This window comes from Cervus elaphus, chromosome 32 (assembly GCF_910594005.1).
Source record: "Cervus elaphus chromosome 32, mCerEla1.1, whole genome shotgun sequence".
Taxonomy (NCBI): Eukaryota; Metazoa; Chordata; class Mammalia; order Artiodactyla; family Cervidae; genus Cervus; species Cervus elaphus.
The window spans coordinates 23,579,289-23,600,186 of record NC_057846.1 but is presented as its reverse complement, the minus strand read 5'-3'; the positions used below and the strand labels follow the sequence as shown (position 1 = coordinate 23,600,186).

At 39.8% G+C, this 20,898-nt stretch overlaps 2 protein-coding genes across 4 annotated transcripts in view; one reads left to right on the top strand and one right to left on the bottom strand.

Moving 5' to 3' along the window:
- Positions 1–6,251: 6,251 nt before the first annotated feature.
- On the top strand, positions 6,252–20,170 carry CCDC110 (coiled-coil domain containing 110). Its single transcript, XM_043893632.1, has 5 exons — positions 6,252–6,696; positions 15,406–15,461; positions 15,899–15,964; positions 17,110–17,220; positions 18,059–20,170. The coding sequence occupies exons 1-5, from the start codon at positions 6,252–6,254 to the stop codon at positions 20,168–20,170; spliced, it is 2,790 nt and encodes a 929-aa protein (XP_043749567.1).
- The window catches only part of C32H4orf47 (chromosome 32 C4orf47 homolog), a 16,993-nt gene continuing 15,805 nt past the window's right edge, over positions 19,711–20,898 (bottom strand). Inside the window, exon 8 of one of the 3 annotated variants that reach the window (XM_043893558.1) lies at positions 19,711–20,833. In XM_043893558.1, the coding sequence (XP_043749493.1) occupies positions 20,696–20,833 (138 nt within the window). In that variant the 3' untranslated portion in view covers positions 19,711–20,695. The remainder of the gene's footprint in view (positions 20,834–20,898) is intronic. The other 2 variants (XM_043893559.1, XM_043893556.1) reach the window with 2 other exon arrangements.

The window sequence follows — 20,898 nt, the reverse complement described above, 5'->3', positions numbered from 1 at the left end:
AGCTGATAATTCAGTCCATGTGACTAAGGTTTGTGATTATTGTTGTTTAGTCACTAGGTCATGTCCAACTCTTTGCAACCCCATGGACTGTAGCCTAACAGGCTCCTCTGTCTATGGGATTTTCCAGGCAAGAATACTGGAGTGAGTTGCCATTTCCTCCTCCAGGGAATCTTCCTTACCCAGGATCGAACTCTTGTCTCCCACATTGGCAGACAGATTCTTTACCTGGGAAGCCCCAAGGCTTATGAAGCAAATTCTAAAATTGCATGTTCATTATTTTTAATTAAAATTACTCTTTTGATGATTAAATCTAGAATTTAAACATAAAGTTAAATTTATGACAGAATTAACCAATAGAAATGAATGCAATATAAAAATCACTTTAAAACATATAAAGTACAGGGTGAAAACAGCAATGTTAAAATGGAAAGGAATTAAAACTTTTTAGAAAAGTAAACAAATAAAGCAATATTTCTCCCTGTACTAACACTTTGTCTTTCAATAATGAATTCACACCTGGGCTTATATAGGAATTCATGCCACAAACAAAGAATGCCAACCAATTTTTATTTAGCTCTCAGAATACTATATCTTCTGAAAAAACAGATTAGTCACTGTTTTTATATTTATAAGCTTATTAAAACCAGCAATGATCAATGAAATAATCTCTGTTTAAGAACTCTAGGCTCATGATTAACTAAATTGCTCTTTTTTTCAAAGTAAACCCAGGATAGAGTTGCTACACCCTCTGCCAATGGGACAACTCTGAATAAAAAACAGTTCTGGTTATCACATACATTTGCACCTGTGTAAGCAGTAAAGTTAATGGCTAATATGATATGCAAACAGTTTATTTATCTCTACATAAGATAATCTAAAGTTTGTCCATCACAGGAACATTCCAAGATAGGCAGGATGAAGCTTGGGGGTTCTACTAACAACCTGAGTTGCAAAAGTTTATCAAGCCATCCTTTAAACAGATTTGACTTTAGCCTTGAGAAACTACTACTTTATAACCATTACTCTTTATTACCGTGTCATCATGGCTTTTTTTTTTTTAACTTATGCTATGCCATCTGAATCTTAAGCATAAAAAACAAAATTGGAGAAAGATTGAGGGTGTTTAGATAATTCAAGCAAATAAACCATTTGTCTGATCTACATGAATATTTCAAGATAATTGTCTTAAGCTTCTATTCATGTTGGAGAGCACTCAAGAAATACTTAGTTGAGCACCTACCGAGTAAGAAATGCTGACACTGAACCCAACGAAATGGATTTTTTAATACATTGGCTATATTTACAAACTGACATTTTCAAGCTAGCTAGAATGCTTCATGTGATGATAAGAAGTGGTTGCTTTATCATAATTTCTTTCTTTCAAATTTGTAGTAATATTATTAATCACACTTCAGAAGAACATAAAATGAGTATATACAAGTTGTTTCTGTGCCAAGGGCAAGAATATGTTGCAGAGTTTCAGACCTACCTCTCGTGAGATCAAACTCCCATTTTATCTCCTTTCCTGAAGAAGAGGGGATTGAAAAACACAACATATGAATTACCCATCATGTGTATATATGCCAAAGTGCATGTGTATCTGTGGTTCACTAAAGCGCCAAGGTTATGCTACCAACGTCGCGTGCAAGAGCTTGCTCTGTGCACCATGATGCCTCATACAGGGGCACATGCTGTTCCGCCTGCCCACACATCTGGGCTCCAGATGCTGCTGTCTGAGTTCCCGAGGCTTCCAGCCATGACCCTTCTGGAACCCTGCTTCATGTCTCAAACCTTGTCACTCCTCCACATGAAGACAGTCCTTGATTCCAGTGCTGCTTCTGCCAGCCAATGGAAAAGACTAATTGCTGCTAACATGTACTATTAATTTTCTACTGCCCCCTTTATGTCAAATACTTGTGTTTTGTTCTGGAGATAGCCCTTTAATCTTAAAAAAAAAAAAAAAAAAAAAAAAAGACTTCAAGGGTAGGAATTCTAGATATAGGAGGAAAAAAAGTTGGAGAGAGAACTTGAGGAATAGAGTACTGGGCATGATCTGGACCAATTAAAGACCAAGTCTCTCTCCTTTTTTCTTTTTTTCTGACTGTGCTAGGTCTTCATTGCTGCATATGGACTTTCTTTAGATGCTGCGAGTGAGAGGCAGCCACTCCATAGTTATGGCACATGGGCTTAGTTGCCCCAAGGCATGTGGAATCTTCCTGGACCAGGGATCGAACCCATGTCCCTTGCATTGGCAGGCAGATTCTTAACCACTGGATCACCAGGGAAGTCTGGACCAACAGTCTCTTTGACCTTAGGAAGGTTTGTCCGATGTGTAGAGATGATGATACTGAGCTTGGCTCTCTGACAGGGACTGAAGCAATAGGGAATTTCTCTGAAACGAGGCACTTCCATTAGATAAGGTTGTGTCTGTGAATCTTACAGAGGGTGCCTATTTTTCCCACTCGGTCTTTCTGTGTCATGGACTCTTCTCAGCCTGCAAGCATGCTCACATACTCTCCACCATGCTAAAACTCTCTCTTTCCCTTATATCTATTCCCTCTCAAGCTCCCGTGATAATCCCCTGTCTATCTCTTTAGTACAGGCAGATCAACTCTACTTTCTGAGTTTCCCCACTATATCACTATTTGTAAGTCCTCTAAGGCAGCAATCAACTTCCTAAGAGCCAAAGCTACTGGCTATTCTTAGTGAGTTGTGGGATTCATTCTCCTATATAGGTGAATTCAGGTTAAAATTAACTCTAAAAGATACCTAAAGATGGCTGTGGATTTGCATTTGCACAAAGTAGCCTTTGAGACGGTCCAGAAGCCATCCAAGATGTAAGTCACCAGCACATAGTTCCTCTGACCAAAGGACCAACCTTATGACAATTGCAAAATTTATCATGTCCCTTGTGACTCAGCTGATAAAGAATCTGCCTGCAATGTGGGAGACCTGGGTGTGATCCCTGGGTTGGGAAGATCCCCTGGAGAAGAGAAAGGCTACCCACTCCAGTATTCTGGCCTGGAGAATTCCATGGACTGTATAGTCCATGGGGTCGCAAAGAGTCAAACACGACTGAGCGACTTTCACTCACTCACTCACTTGGTCACTTTTTCACACTACTATAGACTTCAGCTATGATTAATGATAGCCTTGTGATCTCAGGTTTTTAAAATGATCTTCTGGAGCTAAAACCTCAGAAGTATTTTAGTCTGGTAATAAATTGCTAAGAATAGATTTGACTAGCTTGTTTTTGTGCAAGCTCTTGAATTTGTTCCAGATTCTTGATTCTGCAGCTGTTAGTCAACAGGTGAAAATGGATTCTGTAAGAAGAGCTACTATTTGAAGATTCTGAAATATTGTGACTCACAGATTAAAAAAAAAAAAAAACTGGCAGTACAGATTTTAATTCCAACCTTTAGCAATGATCTTCACAAATCAGATATTTTCACAGCAGTTTCTGGACTGACTGACATGCATGGCCAGAGAAGGCATATCCCCTGACAGAAAATTCTCCACTGTCCATCTGATATGAGGTCACATGAAATAGGAACAGTTTCACCACACTGAGAAAATAGTACAGGTGACATGTGATACCATATCAGGGAAACAAACTTTTAGTTCTAACATTAATATTTATACCTCCTCTATACTTTTGTAAAATTTAGATGAAATGCTGTCCTATATCATAACACTGTGATTTGCTATGGGTAAAAAAAAAAAAAATCAAAATAAACTGGTTTTTGGCAAAACTAGGATTTCAGAATCAAGAAGTCTAGCATTGACCAGTTAAGAGAGTTTTTGAAAAGTTCCTAAACCATCCCATGTTTCAGTTTTTCCCATACAAATCTGGAAACTAACATTTTTCCATGAAATTCCACACTTCTCAATACCATGAAGTGTAAGCTAAGAATATTTCACCAAAAACTTAATTATTGGGGCAATAATTACACTAGGGAGGGAAAAATTTGATCATCCCTCAGAGTAAGTGTTTTGATTCTAAACTTTGCTTGCCAATTTCAGCTGGGATTATCAACCTTTTCAGTGTCACAGGCCCAGGAACTATGATAGGTGGGGCCACGAGTAATGAGATAAGATTTCCCTGGACATACATTCACAAATGCAATAAATACTCCCCAAAGTGACCAAATACATCCATTTTGGCGGTGACAATTTCTCTCCTTAACCATGCAGTTTCTCTCTCTCACCAAAGAACAGGGTCTCCATGCGTGTCTCTTGGTGTGAGGCCCTCACAAGGGGCCTCTTCTGGGATACCATTCATATCGTAGACACTTTAATTATTAAAGACATTTTAAAAATGTATTATAACTTTGTTGGCTCCAAAGATGGGCTTGTTGTATATTAATGATAATGATTTTCTGACAAATAAATTATTTTTTAAAAGTTATTCTTTAGTTTACAAAAGAGAAATGAATCTTATAATCAAATGATCTTGTTGACCCTTACATCTAAAATCAACTGAACTTCTAAGTAAAGAACTGCTGCTCTGACTGATGAATTGATTGGGAAGTATCTTAAAAGTAGAGTAGATGTCTACTGAAATTAGTACGCCAGCCAAATTTGAGTTTTTGATACTGTAACTCTTATCATCTGCTTTTTATATCCTGTACTGAACGGTATGGTTGAATCATCCCATTTAAATCCACAAGTAATTTCTGCGTACACATCTGCCATCCTAACCTACAAACATTACACAGACAAATCAGCTATTGTAGAATATTACATTATGTTAATTATCATGTTATTAGATATTAATATATAATGTTGCATAAAATAAAATTTTTATAGTAATTTCTTGTTATGGAAATTTCATTAGTATAGGGATTAACTTCCTAAAATGTAATGCTTTTTTATCTACATTCTCCCTTCAAAATACTGAAATTTACTTAGAAGAGTAATTTGACAGATATATTGGTGAAAAGGTTTGCAGCTCTTCAGAAAAAGTTAACTTTGTCACCATCAATCATCAATGGAGAACCTAAGTTCTCAAAATTACAGTTTGTCAAAACGGTCTACAACACCACAAGAAAGACTGCCAAATCTTCCAGAGGCCATTTCTATAGGCTAGGAAACAAGAAATGGACAGCTAGTAAACAATGAAACTATGATAAAGAATTTCATTTCCATGAAACCGAGCCACATAATTATTATATAATAAATTATTCCATCATGACTTGAAATTCCTTACTGTGACTTAAAATCTGAACTTTCAATTATTTTATATTACATCTATAATGGCTGTTATCACAAAATAATAACATATACTCATTTAATAGATTCACTTCAACAGCTCCATTTTCTGGTAGACAAGGGGGTTGACTGTGGCCAGGGTCAACCAGTCTTTACTTGAACAAGCCCCAGCTTCCAAGGCAACATCCATCTTTTACAAGTGGTTTACCTAGGTGCACAGAAAACCAGCATGCTCTACAAATGAAGATTGGCGCCTCTGCGACAGCGCTAATGTGTACATTTCAATACACTGCTATTGTAAGTTCATTACTGGAAATAGGGGTCTTCTTTTAACCGCAGCAAACAAATGTCCCTGTCTAGGATAGTTTGAATCCCAAGTCGCTGAAACTGACCTGACAGATGGGTTGAAACAAGAGGACCAGAACAGAATAAAACAATGAAATGGCGATCAGAGAGATCAGAGAAGGCAGGGAGTTCCTAGGTGTCTGTGTCTCTCCAAACACCCAACTCTGTCCACACAACTTCAGCTCAACAGGTGCTGCGTTAAGGCAGAGTCTGATCAGTTTCTGGATGAGCAGGGGAGACGCGGGGGGCAGGGAGCAGGGCGCCCTAATGAGTTTGTCCCTGGATTTGGGGGGCACAGCAAAGGTGGGTGGAGAAGGAAATGGCAACCCACTCCAGTATTCTTGCCTAGAGAATCCCGTGGACAAAGGAGCCTGGTGGACTGCTGTCCATGGGGTGGCACAGAGTCGGACACGACTGAAGCGACTTAGCAGCAGCAGCAGCAGCGAAGGTGGGACCTTCCCACCACGCTACCGTTGCAGGCGTCGCTCGGGCGGGGCGGGCGTTTGGGACCCGGGACCCCAGACCGCAGTGCGCATCTTCCTCCTCCCCACCCCCACCGCTGCGCGCGCCCCCACTGCCCCTCGCGCGGTCCCCGCCACCCCGTTGCCAAGCAACGAGATGCCCGGGCTAGAAGCAACCGAGCAGAATGCCTGGGAGGAGGGAAGGCAGTTGGGAAGAGGCCTTGAGTAGCAGAAATGAGCCCGGGTAAGAGCCAGGCTGGGGTGGGGCTGGCCTTTGAGGGGGCGCCCTGGGAGGTGGACGGGTACTGGAGAGCGCCGCCTCCCCGACCCCGGCCCCTTCGCCCGAAGAGTGAGTCGGGCCTGGGGTGCGGATCTGCAGGACTAGCCGCGCACCTCCGCCGGCCCGGAGGAAGGCATACCCGCGCCCGCCCCGCCTCCGGCCCAGCGCGCCCTCCGGTGGCCGCTCAGTGCGCCCGCGCCCTCATCCCCAGGCCTAGTCTTCCTTCTCCCGAGGCCTCGTCTCCCTCCTCCAGGCAAAGCCAACAGGCCGAAGCCCAGTGCTGTTTTGTTACAGAAAAGCGTCCTGAGGAAGAGGATGAGGTTGACTGCGTTCTCCTTTCAGCATCCAAGATCCTAAATTCTTCTGAGGGGGTAAAGGAAAATGGTAGCAGTGAAACAGGTAAAAAAAAAAAAACCTTCCGGCCAAGCTCGGCCGCAGTGATCCCTCCGCCTTTTTACTGTAGTAAAACTACAATAAATGACGTAGCAACCAGCACGCCGCCTAAATCCCCTGCCCAACTGGTGTACTTCCGGTAACTTCATCTAGTAATAACAGTAACTAACACGGAATATTTCCTTTGGGCCACGTACTGTCCTGAGCACTTAAATGGATCAACTGGATATTCACAACAACCTTAAGTAGGTACGACCGTTCTCCTCATATTACAGGTGAGGAAACTGAGTGAGGCACAGAGAGGTTAACTAACTCCCCAAGGTCACACAGCGAGTGATAGAGCCAGTATGCAGCAGGGTAGCTGCAAATGTCCAGGCCTTAACACACCTGCTGCACTCTACTGCTTCTCTGAATATCAAATAAGAAATTGCTGATTTTTCTGGACAATCACTAAAAAGATACTGATTCTTTCCAAAAGAACTGTTTTTATAGTAAATATCTGTGGACTACTGGAAGGGTGTATAGAGAGGGTGTTTGAAATAATTAAAGAGCTTCAGTTTTCAAGCTCTGTATAAACCATGAATAAGATGTGCGGCGGGGCATCTGAGCACACTGAAGTTGGAGTCTGGCTTCCTCCAGAGAGGCTGGAGGAGGCTCCAGGGCTCTCAGAGGGGCCTGGTGTTCATGAGAGATGTCAGGGGAGGCCGTCTCTAAACTGATGGGCCACGTTCGGATCTACCGTTGCCCCTAAGCCACACGGGACACATGGGCCATCCCCACACAGAGGGACTGGGAGAAGTAACTGGAGATCTGAGGTCAGGATGGGTTTGTTCACCTTCAGAGACCAGGGACCTTCACAAAGGCTTTGTCAAGGGCTCTGAAAACAGGGCGGGCACAGCCACGCCCCTGTAGACAAAGACAACGGGATGCCGGTGACCACCAGGATAAGCCGTACCTCAGTGGCCCCCATGGGGACAGTGGGCTGACCTGCCCCCTCTCCGCTCTTCTGAGCACCGCCCATATTCTGGGGGGAGGCCAGGCAGGCACCCCTGTGCAATGTGTGGGTGGGTAGGTGGGTGGGGGGGTTCCAGAAGTCCTGACCCAGGGAGAAGTCCTCACAGACAGTTCAGACAGCTCCACACTGCACGGAGAGCGTTTAAGGTCAGAAGAGACTGAGGGACTTGAATTTGGCAAGACTGTGTGTTCTCTAACGTGAGCAGGATGTAAGGCTCTGGAGGAAAATACCAGCGTTCACAGAAAATGATGTTATGTACAAAATAGCACATAGGCTTGGCTGAGAGATCCTGTCTTTCTCGCTAGAGCGTGGTGGGTATAAGGCAGGGGCTCAATCAGTGAGAGATATGCTAAGACAGGCATGATGAAGGGTGGCAGGGATCTTCTGCCCACAACTAAAGACAAAACTTGGATGTGTGACCCTGTGCCCTGCCGTCCTTCTGTTCTCTTAGCTACACTTCATCATCACCAAGATTTCTGTTCTTTGGGTACTGACCAACAGAACATTAATGTGATTTGCATAAATAACACTGAATTACAATGCCCTGCAATAGTTCTCAGGTCTCTTGATTTAAAATAGTTAATATATGAAGTGGTGGAGTATATGGAATGTCAGAGGTGGGTGGGGAGTGGGCGATTTTATTTCAAACAGGATGGGAGAAGACTTCATTAGCAGATGACATCTGAGCAGAGGCCTGAAGGAGGTCAAGGAGTCGTCAGTGCAGATTTCTGGGGAAAGAACATTCCAGGAAGAGAGGACAGCAGCTTCAGGGGCCCTGAGGTGGGAGGAGGCCTGGTATGTTTGAGGAATAGCTAGTGACAGGGGCAGAATGAGCGAGGAGGAGGAGGATGGCAGAAGGGTTCAGAGAGGAAACTGGGCTTTGCAGTTCCATGTACGATGAGAGGGCTTGTTCTGAGCAGACCAGGAAGCAGTGAACTGGAGCAGTCATCCCTGCTGTCCATCTCAATTAGAATTTTTAAATTTACCAAACCAACATCATATTGATAACATCCTTGCTACTACAGTAACATTAGTAACGTTTTCTTGAGTACTTACTGTATGCCACGCACCGTGTAAGGCTTTGCCTAGAAACTAGACAGTGACCCCTCACGGCAAACATCTGGCGAAGTCAGGATTCCAGCCCAGGCAGCCTGGCTGCAGAGCTCCCGGGACAGTGCCTTGTGCAGGGATATACCCTCCCCTGTGCCCTACTTTTCCCCATAGGATTTACTCCCGTCCTACACACTCTATCCTCCGTGCCCCTCACCAGAAGGGACACTTCACATGGGCAGAGATGTTGCATGTCTTGTTCAACTGTAAAGATCACCAGCACCTTGGACAGTACTTGATAGATAGCAGGTGTTAAAAACAGTTGTTGCATGAATGAATGAAGGCTTGCATGGAGCAGCTCACAAGGCTTCAGAAAACAATTCCTTCTAGGTGTGAATGGGAATTGCCACAGCAAAACTCAGTGTTTGAACCTGAGAATTAAAAAGCTTCAATTACAGAGTATCTAGCATCATATATAGAATTATTACCACATCGCATTTTTAAAATTCATTTGTTCTCCCTGCTCTGTGAGCTACAGCTATGCCCTTAAAACTTTCTCTACACGTTGAACGGGCTGCCCTGATAGCTCAGTGGTAAAGAATCCACCTGCCAACGCAGGAGACTTGGGTTTGATTCCTTGGTGGGAAAGATGCCCTGGAGAAGGAAACGGCAACTCACTGCAGTTTCTTGCCTGAGAAATCCCATGGACAAATTTGGTGGGCTACAGTCCAAGGGGTCAGACATAACTTAGCGACTAAACAACAAAAATACATCTACTATGACATAAGCTCCTTTAGACTTTAGAATAAATTCCCCATATCTTTACCTAAAGTATCTCAAAAGGCATCCTGTTGCAAACTATCTTGTTTTTAAATTCTGATATTTAAATATGAAACAGCTAGAGAATTTAAGTTGAATCTAATCTGAGTAATATTTCTTTCAATCTGAATAGAGATAAAGCCTCTTCAGGACTGGCACCACATCCTCTACTTAGTCTAAATACTTCCCAATATTGTACGTTTAGCAAGGACTTAATATACTGTGACATGTGATTCTGTTCCCTCTCCTGTGCTTCATTCATAACTTCTTTTCCAATTCTAGAAACACAAAATCCTATGTGGTTCTTTAAGTATTGATGAATTTTAAAATTATCTTCCCATTGGGAATAAGGAGCAGCCAGTGTCTCTGAAACTCATAAGAAAAATAAAAAGTTCTTTTGATAGCTTTTTAAAATAAATGACTCTCTCTGCCTACCCTGTATCTTCACTGAATCATTGGAACTTTGCTGGAGAAAAACACTCACTTCTGAGTCATACTGTGGATCTCAGTGCTATTTGGAAGTTACTTTATTTCCCCAGAAAACACTTTATCAAGCCCTCTCCAAGATAACTATTTCACTTTTCTTGTTTCATGAAATCTCCAACACCTCTCACCACTACCTCTTAATGGGGAACATGATCTCATACTGTATGAAGAAATTAGAAGCAGTCAGGCCCAAACACCCTGACCCGCAAGGGTGCCCACTCTCACCACTGCTATTCAACATAGCTTTGGAAGTTTTGGCCGCAGCAATCAGAGCAGAAAAAGAAAGAAAAGGAATCCAGATAGCAAAAGAAGAAGTAAAACTCTCACTGTTTGCAGATGACATGATTCTCTACTTAGAAAATCCTAAAGACTCTACCAGAAAATTACTGGAGCTAATCAATGAATATAGTAAAGTTGCAGGATAGAAAATTAACACACAGAAATCCCTTGCATTCCTATACACTAACAATGAGAAAACAGAGAGAGAAATTAAGGAAACAATACCATTCACCATTTCAACGAAAAGAATAAAATACTTAGGAATATATCTACCTAAAGAAACAAAAGACCTATATATAGAAAATTATAAAACACTGATGAAAGAAATCAAAGAGGACACAAATAGATGGAGAAATATACCGTGTTCATGGATTGGAAGAATCAATATTGTGAAAATGAGTATACCACCCAAAGCAATCTATAGATTCAATGCAATCCCTATCAAGTTACCAACAGTATTTTTCACAGAACTAGAACAAATAATTTCACAATTTGTATGGAAATACAAAAAACCTTGAATAGCCAAAGCAATCTTGAGAAAGAAGAATGGAACTGGAGGAATCAACCTGCCTGACTTCAGGCTCTACCGCAAAGCCACAGTCATCAACACAGTATGGTACTGGCACAAAGACAGAAATATAGATCAATGGAACAAAATAGAAAGCCCAGAGATAAATCCACGAACCTATGGACACCTTATCTTTGTCAAAGGAGGCAAGAATATACAATGGAGAAAAGACAACCTCTTTAACAAGTGGTGCTGGAAAACTTGTCAACCATTTCTAAAAGAATGAAACTAGAACACTTTCTAATACCATACACACAAATAAACTCAAATTGGATTAAGGATCTAAATGTAAGAGCAGAAACTATAAAACTCCTAGAGGAGAACACAGGCAAAACACTCTCCGACATAAATCACAGCAAGATCCTCTATGACCCACCTCCCAGAATATTGGAAATAAAAGCAAAAATAAACAAATGGGACCTAATGAAATTTAAAAGCTTTTGCACAACAAAGGAAACTATAAACAAGGTGAAAAGACAGCCTTCAGAATGGGAGAAAATAACAGCAAATGAAGAAACAGACAAAGGATTAATCTCAAAAACATACAAGCAACTCCTGCAGCTCAATTCCAGAAAAATAAATGACCCAATCAAAAAGTGGGCCAAAGAACTAAACGACATTTCTCCAAAGAAGACATACAGATGGCTAACAAACACATGAAAAGATGCTCAACATCACTCATTATCAGAGAAATGCAAATCAAAACCTCAATGAGGTACCACTTCACACCAGTCAGAATGGCTGCTATCCAAAAGTCTACAAACAATAAATGCTGGAGAGGGTGTGGAGAAAAGGGAACCCTCTTACACTGTTGGTGGGAATGCAAATTAGTGAGCCACTATGGAGAACAGTGTGGAGATTCCTTAATATACAGGAAATAGAACTGCCATATGACCCAGCAATCCCACTCCTGGGCATACACACCGAGGAAACCAGAACTGAAAGAGACACGTGTACCCCAATGTTCATCACAGCACTGTTTATAATAGCCAGGACATGGAAGCAACCTAGATGCCCATCAGCAGACAAATGGATAAGAAAGCTGTGATGCATATACACAATGGAATATTACTCAGCCATTAAAAAGAATTCATTTGAATCAGTTCTAATGAAGTGGATGAAACTGGAGCCCATTATACAGTGTGACGTAAGCCAGAAAGAAAAACACCAATACAGTATACTAACGCATATGTATGGAATTTAGAAAAATGGTAATGATAACCCTTTATGCAAGACAGAAAAAGAGACACAGATGTATAGAACAGACTTTTGGACTCTGTGGGAGAAGGCGAAGCGGGGTGGGTGGGGAATGATCTGAGAGAATAGCATTGAAACATGTATATTATCAATTGTGAAACAGATCACCAGTCCAGGTTTGATGCATGAGACAAGTGCTCAGGGCTGGTGCATTAGGATGACCCAGAGGGATGGGATGGGGAGGGAGGTGGGAGGGGGGTTCAGGATGGGGAACACATGTAAATCCATGGCTGATTCATATCAATGTATGGCAAAACCACTACAATATTGTAAAGTAATTAGCCTCCAACTAATATAAATAAATAAAAAAACAAAACAAAACAAATTCTGCTGAGCTACCTGGCTGTGTCCCACACTCTCTGCTGCCCCCACTTGCATGGAAGGATTGTCCCTGCTCCATCACAGGCCATTTCCTCCAGATCGAATCTCTCCTGGAATTCTGTAGTTCTTAACTTTGGCCTCATTCTCCAGAATTATTCTTCTCCATTTCCACTACATGATTTCCACAGCAAGCAGGTAGATTAGACTCTCTCAAGTTAAAAAAATTCTTGGACCTTCATATCTCTTCCCCAAATGCCTCTCCCCACCAGGCACCTTATCCCCTGCCACAGTAAAACCAGAAAATGCTGCCTATATATATATATACCCAATGTCACAAACCTCCACCTTCCACAGGAGAATGAGACGGAGGGAGGGAGGTCCATGTAGAAGCCATCTAGAAAGCCCACGCTCTTTCCTTAAGATCTTCATTCGCTATATCTCTTGACCAAGTCTTTGGATTTCTTTTTGCCCCACATTTCTTACTCCATCTTAGTCCTTATATTTAGCCCTAAACTTGCAAGTCCTAACAAGACAAAGGAAATCTGTGCAGAAAAGGGAGGCTGTTGTTGCGGGTGCAGGAAGAGATAAAATTGTGAATAGGAAATCCATTAAGAATAAAGCTAAAGGCTGGGAATGTTCACAGCAATAATATCTTATCTTTGGGTTTAAATAGTTTTGTGAGCATTATAGTTACAGAACAAAGTGTGACCATCATGAAACGTAAAAATACTATCACTATCAAACATCATGACAACTGGGGAGCAAATGTGGGAGGAAGGATGAGACCAATTTTCTCAAGATTTACTTCCTTTTTTGGCATGGATGGAGTAAATCAACACTGAATATTCACATCAGAAATGTATGTTACTTGCAGGCGGCTTCTTTACCTGCTGAGCCACCAGGAAAGCCCCACTTAAAACATAAAATTTCCAATCTCTTAATCCTTTTCATGACCCATTTCCAATATTTTAGAGGACTCTCATAGGAAATAATCTCTCATGTAGTGAGTAAAAATCTGAATACTAGCAATAAATTTGACTATTTGCAGTTTTCTTTAACAAATATGTCTAATATTATTATTTAAAAGTAGAATGCATAATATCCCATTGATTGAAAATCATTTGTTTTTTTCACTTATGTGTCTAGAGAGCTGAATAAGGGTGGGAACCTAAAGTTTTGTTGTTGTTTTTCAGTCACTAAGTCGTGTCTGACTCTTTGTGACCCCATGGACTGCAGCACACCAGGCTTCCCTGTCCTTCACTGCCTCCTGGAGTTTGCTCAAACTCATGTCCATTGAGTCAGTGATGCCATCCAACCATCTCATCCTCTGTCAACCCCTTCTCTTCCTGTCCTTAATCTTTCTCAGCAGCAGGGTCTTTTCCAATGAGTTGGCTTTTTGCATCAGATGGCCAAAGTATTGGAGCTTCAGCTTTAGCATCAGTCCTTCCAATGAATATTCAGGGTTGATTTCTGTTAGGATTGACTGGTTTGAGCTCCTTGCTGTCCAAGGGACTCTCAAAAGTCTTCTCCAGCACCACAGTTTGAAAGCATCAGTTTTTCAGTGCTCAGTCCTCTTTATGGTCCAGCTCTCTCATTCATACATACTGGAAAAACCATATGTAACTTAGACTATACGGACCTTTGTCGGCAAAGTGATGCCTCTGCTTTTAATATGCTATCTAAAAAAAAAAAAAAAAAAAATGCTATCTAGGTGTGTCATAGCTTTCCTTCCAAGGAGCAAGCATCTTTAATTCTGTATGGTGGGATTCTAGGTGATATATTCTTTTTTCATTTGCATTTTGATCTATTAATATTTGAGTTCATCAGAAGAGGTTATTTTATTTATTTTTATTTTACTTTTTAAAATTAATTTATTTCAATTGGAGGCTAATTACTTTACAATATTGTAGTGGTTATTTTAGAGTTTGAAAAAGTTTGGGATGACTTACAGGACTGGTCCAGACCTTGAGTTCCTTTTTTTCTCTCTGAGACGAACATTTCTGACTACCATTTATTCCCAGTAAGATGCAAAGCTGAGCGGTAACTAGATGGACTCACTGTCCATCCGTGCCCTGTGATGAAGGTGGGATTCTTCAGTTGGCCAAATGACTCCAGGTTGTGAACGAGAGCTGCTCTTGCAGTGATAAGGGCCAGATTGGGACAGGATGGGAGGGAAGATGCTTTGCAACCAGATTCTATAACATCTGGCAAGCTTCCATTCCAAAGGAGATATGCTGAACTCTTTAGAAACCTTCTCTTAAACATCAGAAATTGCCAGCCTAGGGGGAACATTCTAACATAACTCTCATTTCATTTACGACATTAAAAAAAATTTTTTTTAAATTTTGCATATGTCACAAAATTTGCAAATATTATATAGTCTCTCCCCTACTGCAGATCTATGATCTGTTTTTTAGGAAGGAACACACAGATCTTTATAGCACTTTGCTTAAGAACATGACAAGACCTATGTTCTATTAATCCAAACTGTTTTCCAGATTAAGGAAGAAAAACATCACATGGCTGTTGCGTAGACACTGAGACCTATATAATACTTTGCCAAGGGTCTCCCGTCATATGAGAATTGTTCATTTTTATACCAAAAAATGTATAGTTTATATCCCTGAAACAAAGATATCTAAGTTTCAGAGTATTCTAAGTTTGGTGTTACAAGTTAATGATTTATTATAAAAGTAAAACCACTGTTACAACCTCAAGTAGGTGCAGTATTTTAAGCCAGATGAAAATTATTTCTTAATTTGTTATACAGGTAGCACTGGGTTTATCCTAATGTGAACATCAGTCTTCTCATTATCTCTTTGCCTCACCATCCAAGGAAGCTGAGACTGCTTTCTATTCACATTGTTTAAAAATAACAATTAAGAATTAAATCACATCACTTTTCAATTTTACTTTTTAGAACACGGCTGTGTATCAGAATCAGAAAATCAAATCCAACCACAATCAGCATTGAAAGTGAGTATATTTGATTTTATTTTCTCAGAAAACCTGTGTAAAGTCTGATATTTCTCAGAATACTTGAGAGTGAGCAAGAATGATTAAGAATGTAAGCCAGCCACCTGACCTTCCACATGATTCCTGTAATAGGCAACTTTGGGGGATATTTTTTTTAATTCTAACAAAGTGTGCGTTCATGCGTGCTAAGTCGCTTCAGTCGTGTCTGACTCTGTGTGACCCCATGGATTGTAGCCCGACAGGCTCTTCTGTCCATGGGATGCTCTAGGCAAGAATACCGGAGTGGGTTGTCATGCCCTTCTCCAGGGGATCTTCCTGACCCAGGTCTTCTGCATTGCAGGCAGATTCTTTACCATCTGGGCCACTAGGGAATCCCATAACAAAGTATATGTTCACCTACAGATGTTCAATTGCATCCCTGTATAACTTTGTTTTAGGCCCTTCAGCAACAACTGGAATCGTTTCAGGCTCTCCGAATACAGACTCTGCAAAATGTTAGCATGGTATGTTTCTTTTAATTTACATAGAAAATATCCAAACTGAGGACACCATCATACATGTCTAAGCTGACAAACCCTAGCCAATTGATCACTTGAAACTAAATGTAATAAAATAGAGCTGCAATCTATTCTAGACCCCAAATTTGCAGGAAACTACATTGTTATACCTGTATTTTTTTTTAAAAAAATGTATGTTTAAACTGCTACCTGTATACAGTCTACAAATAGGGACTCTCGTCATAAGTGATAGAAAATCTAACTCAAAGTGAGGAGAAAGTGCCCTTTGCCAGCTCTGGTAATGAAAACCCCAGGGATAGTGCACCTGGGGATGGCTTTATCCATATGACCAGGACTACATCATCGGAGAACCAGCCTCACTCCTTATCATGGTTCTGCTTTTGACAGTATCGGATTCTCAGACTCCAGGTGGTAGCAAAAGGGTTGCTAAAAGTTGCGGCCTTTATCTTTCCAGACTCCAGTTAGAGAAGAAACTCTGCTTTTCTCTCTTAGCAGTTTGTCCTCATTCTGATGGCCCCACATGCATTCTTGAAAGCAGTCCCTGTTCAGAGGGCGGCAACGCTCTGACTGGTCACATGCTCACCCCTTGGAGCTGGAGGTGGGCTCTCTACCACCACGAAAGGCATAGGGACTTTATCCAGAAGAAACAAGGGGTAGTGTTGACAGGATAAGGTGTGGATACTGGGGGTACAGATCACAACACATTACAACTAGAGGCCCTTAAACCTCATCCTGATATTCCTGTACTAGAAGCAAGTGTGGGGAAACGGGAAGAGAAGATAAAATCCTCCTGAGGCTGACACAACAGATTCCATTCTGATGACAGAGTCAAGGATCTCTGATTTATTCAACAATGTAAAAATCAAACCTCTAAAGTTATTTTAATTCAGAAGATTTTACTTTCCTCAGTTAAGTCTTTCTGATTTTATAATCACATAGTAAAGGCATATCTTTCTTAAAAGATTCCTTCAATGATAGAGATTACAATAAGTTTAATTTATATTTTATATGATGGCCAATAATTTTTATGTGTAGGAAATTTAAAGATATCTTTTAATTATATCTATTATTCTTGTGCATTTCATAAGTTTATAAATCAAGGTCTGACATTCTTAATTTGTCTTTTAAAGGTACAGTCTGAAATCAGTGAAATATTGAACAAAAGTATTATTGAAGTAGAAAACCCACAATTTAACCCAGAAAAAAATCTAGTATTCGGCACACACAATGAAACGGCTTTGGTATGTTCTTCAACATAAAACCATTTCTACATTTAGGTACTTCAGAAATGTTACAACCTTTGATCTTCATCTTTACATTCTCCCCTTCTTCACAGGGTGACTGGATTGTCAGAGGTGAAAATAAGGAAACTCCTGTCCTGAAAACCCTAAAAGATGTATGTTTACCTCCTCCATACTTCTACAATTTTCTTGTTTCTCTTAGAAGAGCATATGAGGGGCATTTGACTTAGTCCAGATATCTAAAGATTCCCAAGTAAACTGAAATGCAAGGCAGCTTTTATAGCCTTTCTGTCCACTTATGAGTTCTCCTACTTTTAGGATTGACTTAGACCTAGAGTGAATTCTCTAGAACAGGTCCAAACCAGAGTCACTGTGTCTCCACTTATTAGAACTCACATTTCCAGGACAGTCACAGCCCTAGATACACTTGAAACTAGGAAGACAAGCTAAGGTTGACATACAGAAAGAATGAAAATTTTCATTTTCTTTAAACTTCCCTTTGAACTATGGCTTCTCTCTTCCCCATCAATGTATGATGGTCTCTTGAGAAATGCTGGATTTCTATTTCTGAAATTGAGGGGTTGGCCCTGCTATCTCACTACTTAAGGAAATAAGTATAATTTCTAAGCAAACCGTGAAGACCAGAGTTACAGACCTCAAAATAAAGGTAGATTTTCCTGCAGAAAAAGGAATCATACTCGTTAGGCTTCTCTGCTGCAGAAATGGATAAAATGTTCATTCTGGTTGTAAAAATATATCCTCCCCAAAATATTGTCTTAATTTGTTGGTCATGTAGCAAATGATAGTACATCTATAGTGTGATTTTTATTTTTACTAGCCTGTAGAGAATCAAGAAGAAATCCTTTTTACGGAGAAAATTCATCATTTTGAGGATTCCAGGACTCTTCATTCAGCAGAGGAAAAATTCAGTAGTGATAGTATTGACAGTCTTCCTCAAAGTATAGATGTTCCATGCCAGATACATTTCAAGGACATACTAACTCAGAGAACTTTGACAGATAATTCAGCTTCAGAAAATTCTGACAGGTTGAAGAATTATAATAACTTTTATAATTTTCTACCTAATGCACCTCAAAATGGGATGTCTCAAGCTGAGACGCTAATTCTGGATAAGTCCAGAATGACAATGCCTCTTCTCAATAATGGATTTTGTGAAAATTTAGATGGTATTTGCCATTCCATCAAACAAATGAAGGAAGAGCTTCAAAAGTCACATAATAGGGAACTGGCACTTACAAACGAACTGCAGACTTTAAAAGCTGTTCCAAGGCACAGGAATTATGACCTGCCCTCCATTCACAAGGAAAAAAAAATTTTTATTAAGGAAGAAAATATTGAAAGTAACTTAAGTGAAGATATAAAATCAAAGAGAATTTTGGAATTAGAGGCATTAGTAAACAAATTGCTCCCACTTAGGGAAACAGTGTCAAAATTCCATGTGAATTTTTGTAGGAAATGTAAAAAATTATCCAGGAGTGAAATACACAGGGGAAAAAGGAATGAGAAAAACAATAAAGAAATTCCTATCACTGACAAGAATATTGCAGATTTAAAACTCCATTCCAGAGTCCCGAGACATACATTGGCATTCTTTGACCCAACAAAATATGAAATGAAAGACAAAGAAAAACAACCATTTACAGTAAAACAAGGATCAATAATAGTTGAAAATGAGAAAACATCCAAAGTCAATTCTGTTACTGAGCAATGTGTAGCAAAAATTCAGTACTTACAGAATTACTTGAAAGAATCTATGCAAATACAGAAAAAAGTAATGAAACTAGAGAATGAAAACCTAACCCTTAAAACAAAAATTAAACCTCTTGTCTTTACCACACAATCTCTGATACAGAAAATTGAAATGTATGAAAAGCAACTTAAGACATTGGTTGAAGAAAAGAATACTCTCCAGTCCAAGTTAACTAAAACAGAAGAAGATGGCAAAGAATGTCTTAAAGAATTGAAAAAAATAGTTAGTAACTATAATGTTCTCCAAGGACAAACTAAAACCCTTGAGGAAAAAAACAGTCAACTTTCTTTGGAGAATCAACAAATAATAGAAACATTAGATCAACTAAAAAGTAAGGAACACAAAACTCAAAGTGATATGGCCATTGTCAGTAATGAAAACAAACGATTGAGCATAGAAATGGAATCAATGAAAACAAATGTTCTATTGATACAAGAGGAAAAAGAAATGTTAGAGAAAAAAACACATCTGCTTCTAAAGGAAAAAGATGCACTGGAAAATGAACTGAAAGAAAACCACCTAGAGACAGCACAGCTAAAAGAGAAAGAAAGATTGGCAAAAATCGAACAAGAGACACTTCTTCAAATAGTAGAAACAGTTAAAAATGAAAAGCTTAATCTTGAAACAACCTTACAAGAATCTACTGCTGCGAGAGAGATGATGGCAAGAGAAATTGAGGACATTCAAACATACCAATCTACTGCGGAAGAGAATTTCCTGCAAGAAATAAAAAATGCAAAGTCAGAAGCAAGTATTTATAAGAATAGTTTGTCAGAAATGGGCAATGAATGTGAACTGTTATCAAAAATGGTATTGGAAATTAAGACCGATAATCAGCTTCTAAAAGAAGAACTAAAAAAAAATAGTCAAGAAACTATAAAATTTGAAAATAGCATCTGTAGACTTGAGGAAGACAAAATACTCTTAGAAAACTATGTAAGGAGTATAGAGAATGAAAGGGACACCTTGGAATTTGAGATGCGGAATCTTCAAAGAGAATATTCAAATCTAAGTGAAAAAATCTGCAGTCACCATACTGACCTCTCAAAAATGGGTCACGTTTCAAGGAAAGATAAATTCCATTTTGACATCTATGATATTTATGAAGACACCTCTAGTCCTGGGAATAGGCCTTTAGCCCTGGGTTTGAAAGGTATGTATATCTTGGTGGATTCATAGAAGTGTGTTTAAGATTTCTTTTGTCTATCAGGTTTAGCCAGAGGACAGTAATAAGAAGGTGAACACTATTTTTCTAAGATTTGTATCCAATTCATTACATAGTGGAATTTCTTAGAGATTTTGGTCCTTTGATGAGATGTGTTATTTTATTTATACTACTTCTATATATTATATATGGCTAAGGCAACTTTGGTAGCAAGCAGGAAATTTTTTTTAATTATTATTTTTCCATGGTACACATAGCAGTCCGATTTTTTCAAAAATTCTTCTCTTTTTTCTCCCAGGAACTCCGAGTAAACTGTATCAACTGCTTCCATCCAAGACATGTAAATAAATTTCTGAAAACATTTCACAATCTTTCATCCGGGTACTTTATTCAACAAAAAGTTTTAAATTGACCTCCACATCTGATCACGATTACCTTATAATTGATTGGGCTAGTTTTTAATTAGAAATTGGAATTAGGTATATATTCTTATGCTGTCAAGAACTATAAACACCTTGAGACTTGATCCAGTTTGTAAGCTAATGAGCTAGTGGGTTCCAGTGTCGTGGGTTCCAGTGGAAGACGTAAGAATCCTGGGTCAGAGACAAAGGAGCTGGTTGCTCACAGCAACAGCAGTAGGCAGAGGAACAGCACTTTCCCACGGGTTCTCCCAGTTCCTACAGGCAACGTGAAAAAAGTCATACAGTGGTTATTGCAAGAGAAAACTCTGAGCTTTTCCTTT

Coding starts and splice junctions, on each gene's coding strand:
- CCDC110 (XM_043893632.1), top strand. CDS start 6,252: ATGAGCCCGGGTAAGAGCCAGGCTGGGGTGGGGCTGGCCTTTGAGGGG. Junction 6,697..15,405: donor AAATGGTAGCAGTGAAACAG/GTAAAAAAAAAA, acceptor TTTACTTTTTAG/AACACGGCTGTGTATCAGAA. Junction 17,221..18,058: donor CACACAATGAAACGGCTTTG/GTATGTTCTTCA, acceptor TATTTTTACTAG/CCTGTAGAGAATCAAGAAGA.